Source organism: Myotis lucifugus, unplaced genomic scaffold (genome assembly GCF_000147115.1).
Source record: "Myotis lucifugus unplaced genomic scaffold, Myoluc2.0 scaffold_14, whole genome shotgun sequence".
Lineage (NCBI taxonomy): Eukaryota > Metazoa > Chordata > Mammalia > Chiroptera > Vespertilionidae > Myotis > Myotis lucifugus.
This window is the reverse complement of record NW_005871062.1, coordinates 8,636,808-8,640,520: the sequence shown is the minus strand read 5'-3', so window position 1 is coordinate 8,640,520 and position 3,713 is coordinate 8,636,808. Positions and strand designations below refer to the sequence as shown.

General features: G+C 41.1%; 1 protein-coding gene across 1 annotated transcript in view; it reads left to right on the top strand.

The window, feature by feature from the left end:
* Positions 1–2,564, top strand: part of DNAJB11 (DnaJ heat shock protein family (Hsp40) member B11) — a 22,372-nt gene extending 19,808 nt beyond the window's left edge. The window contains exons 8-10 of the mRNA XM_006084814.3: positions 674–785; positions 1,223–1,382; positions 2,105–2,564. Coding sequence (XP_006084876.1) covers positions 674–785; positions 1,223–1,382; positions 2,105–2,169 — 337 coding nt within the window. The 3' untranslated portion in view covers positions 2,170–2,564. The remainder of the gene's footprint in view (positions 1–673; positions 786–1,222; positions 1,383–2,104) is intronic.
* The last annotated feature ends 1,149 nt before the right edge of the window (positions 2,565–3,713 follow it).

The window sequence follows — 3,713 nt, the reverse complement described above, 5'->3', positions numbered from 1 at the left end:
GAGAGGGAAAGAGAGATAGAACATCAATGATGAGAGAGAATCATTGATTGGCTGCCTCTTGCATCCCCCCTACTGGGGGATTGAGCCTACAACCCCAGGCATGTGCCCTTGACTGGAATCAAACCCGGGACCCTTCAGTCCACAGGCCGATGCTCTATTCACTGAGCCAAACCAGCTAGGGCCCCCCTTGTCTTTCTCATCACTTCCCAGAGATACTGGAACATGTATTTTTCCCTAAATAAACGTGGTGTCAAGTCCTTGTATTTCCCAAAATTCCCTCTTGCCCTATCCTCATCCTCCCTCTTGCCCACCTTCTCTGCATCTCTAGAGCTGGCCTTGGGATCCCAGCTCCGGAAACCTCTCCAGACTCATTCCTGATGCCGTCTCCCCAGCCCCCACTGCTGGAAGTTGTCTTTCTCTCCTTTTCCATAATCTGATTACTTGTACTTTTATTTACATGCTTTGGCTTCTGCTGATTGTAACCTCCTTAAGAGTTTGGTTCAATAAATCTTTTACACCGTCATAGATTAATTCTACACACAAAAGAGTATCTAATAAATGCTTATTGTTTAAATAAATAATACACATCATTTTTCAAAATGTTCTAGAAACTTTTTGAACTCTTCCCAAAGAAAGATGAAAGTCTGTGATTTTTACCTTATTTTGTTTCTAGGCACCCAATATTTGAAAGGAGAGGAGATGATTTATACACAAATGTGACAATCTCACTAGTTGAGTCTCTGGTGGGCTTTGATATGGATATCACTCACTTGGATGGTCACAAGGTAAACAAACCCATTTTCCTGCTTCCTGCCTGTCCTCTTAAAGCTTTCAAGTGGGTGGCTTCGAGATTTGTCAGCCACTTTGATCATTTAAAACCACAGGGACTTCTTAGTCCTTGTGCCGCCTCCTGTCCTCACTCTACTGCCCAACATCTGGACATTTCAGCTGCTCAGTTGATTGCACACCTGTGTCAGTCTTGTCCTTACAGTCTCCATGGGCAGAGCCTTACTATTTTATTGTTTATGTTTGGTTTTTCTTTTTCTTTTGAAAGCCTTCTCTTTCTTTGGTTCCTAGTGTCCTAATGAGTTTCCCTGGCCCCTTCATCTTTTCTGCCTCCTCTGAGGTGTGACATGAGCTTCGAGCACCTGTGATCACAAGAAGTGATACTATACTTCGGGAGTACCTGTCCTACTCTGGTTCATTAGCTTTTGCTTTCCAGGTACACATTTCCCGGGATAAGATCACTAGACCAGGAGCCAAGCTATGGAAGAAAGGGGAAGGGCTCCCCAACTTTGACAACAACAACATCAAGGGCTCTTTGATAATCACTTTTGATGTGGATTTTCCGAAAGAACAGTTAACAGAGGAAGCAAGAGAAGGTGAGGGGTATAATGTGTATGACATTGTGTTTGTATGTCGTAAGGGGTATGTGAACAAGGTGGTTAAAGAAAACAGTCAATAAGACAATCCAGTGACATCAGACATCAACCAGTAACACTGGTGAACACAAGAGTAGGAATGAACATGCCTTTCTGTAAAGGCAATATTAACAATTCTTCTGTCACGGGTTTACCGAAGGCCGTGTAAGCTGGGCTTTGAAACCTGGAGAGTGATAGGTTGTGTGGATGTGGGAGTATGAAATAGAATCACTTAAAACAAATGAGCAGGACCAAATAAAGGAGAGATGAAGATTAGAGGCTTAGGGGTGATGTCTGCAATGACTGGTTGAGAAGAGGGCCCAGTTGGTGGATCCTAAATAAAAGGAAGAAGGTGAAAGGTCAAAACTGGAAAGAGGATAAAGATGAAGAAGTGGAAGATAACTGAAGAGATTTTATTCCATTTTGGTTGCCTTTTCTCGTAGGGTTTTGTGGGATGTGTGTAGTATATGCTTGAAAGACAAAGACAAGGGATCATCTTGGATATACACATAGATGTGTGCGGGGATCCACATGTGATGAAGTTGGACATTGTGGTTATTAGTTTAATTCACATCATGGTGGTCATAAGGCCTTTTGTGAGCCTCCACATGAAACATGTTCTTTATACTCCAGGGAAGTTACATTTTTATATTAATGGAGCCATTTCTTCATTCTTTCTTCAGGTGTCAAACAGCTACTGAAACAGGGATCAGTGCAGAAGGTATACAATGGACTGCAAGGATATTAAGAGTGAATAAAATTGGACTTTGTTTAAAATAAGTGAATCAGCGATATTTATTATCTGCGAGATTTTTTTGAGTTTGTTTTGTTTTTATTTTCAATATGCAAGTTTGGTTTAGTTTTTTTCTTCTAATGATCGTCATGAAATGAATAAGAAGGCTTAGGAATTTGTTCATTTTTGTTCAGAAAAGAATGACCAGCAAAAGGTTTAATAATACCTCTCCCTTTGGGGATTTAATGTCTGGTGCTGCCACCCAAGTTTCAAGAATTAAAGCTGCAACAGGACTCCAGGAGCAAAAGAAACACAATATAAAGGGTTGGAGTTAATTGGTAGCTATTTCATTGAAAATACCAACTGGAGAAGTCTGTTTTTAAATACATTTTGTTGTTAATTTTTCTTGACTCCCGTCTCTTGTTGGTTTGGCTATGCTATTGTCTTTTCCATCTCTGTTTGGTCATTTTCCCTTCATCTGCCAGTTTCCCTCCTTGGTGCCTGCGTGTTGGACTGTCCTCCAGTCAAGCAGGATGGATGCATAAACCTGCAAACAGTGATAAAGACCCAGTCCCCACACCTGTCTTCTAGAAGGAGCTTGAAGAAACTGAATAGGTTAGAGATTAGGGTAGGTGAATCAAGGTTAAACAAAGATCTCATTGTCCTTGAGAAAGTATACTTCCTCACTTAATTTGGGAATAATAAAATCTGATATGGATACTCTTCTGTTTAGAAGACACTTTTATATATTGATCTCAGTGTAGTTCCAGCAGCCTCCCACCTTTGGCTGTGGAGCAGCCAATGCCTTTTCATTACATTTTGCTTGTTTTACAACAATGAGTGCAAAGTGTGAAAAAAATGGGATCTCAGTTGACCTGAGGATTAAAAAGCCTTTGGTTTGTGTTAAGAACTAGGATTACCACTGGCTCTAGAAAGTGAATGTTAAGGGGAATTGCAAGTTACATCTGCCTCTCCCGCAGTACCTAATTCAGATGATATGTGACCTCTGCATTACACAGTCATGTCACACTCTACTTTGCATCTATTGTTGGGACTCCTTGCCTTAGCTAGGGTGTTTCAATGCCATGGAACGATTTTCTGTTGCAATGAGTGGAGCTGCCTTTCAGCCATCAGTGTAGTTCCAGCAGCCTTCCACCTTTGGCTGTGGGGCAGCCAATGTCTTCTCATTGCATTTTGCCCCTGTTTTACAAAAATGAGTGGAAAAGGTGAAAAAGGAATTTCTTTTTTAAAAAAAATATATTTTATTGATTTTTTACAGAGAGGAAGGGAGAGGGATAGAGAGTTAGAAACATCGATGAGAGAGAAACATTGATCAGCTGCCTCCTGCACACTCCCTACTGGGGATGTGCCCGCAACCAAGGTACATGTCCCTGATGGGAATCGAATCTGGGACCCATGAGTCCGCAGGCTGACACTCTATCCAGTGAGCCAAACCAGTTAGGGCAAAAAAAAAGGGAATTTTATCAATTTAGAGAAATTAAGAATAAGGTAAAAAGCAGAACACGTCTAGCATCAATCACTCTTTGGACTTAAGTATT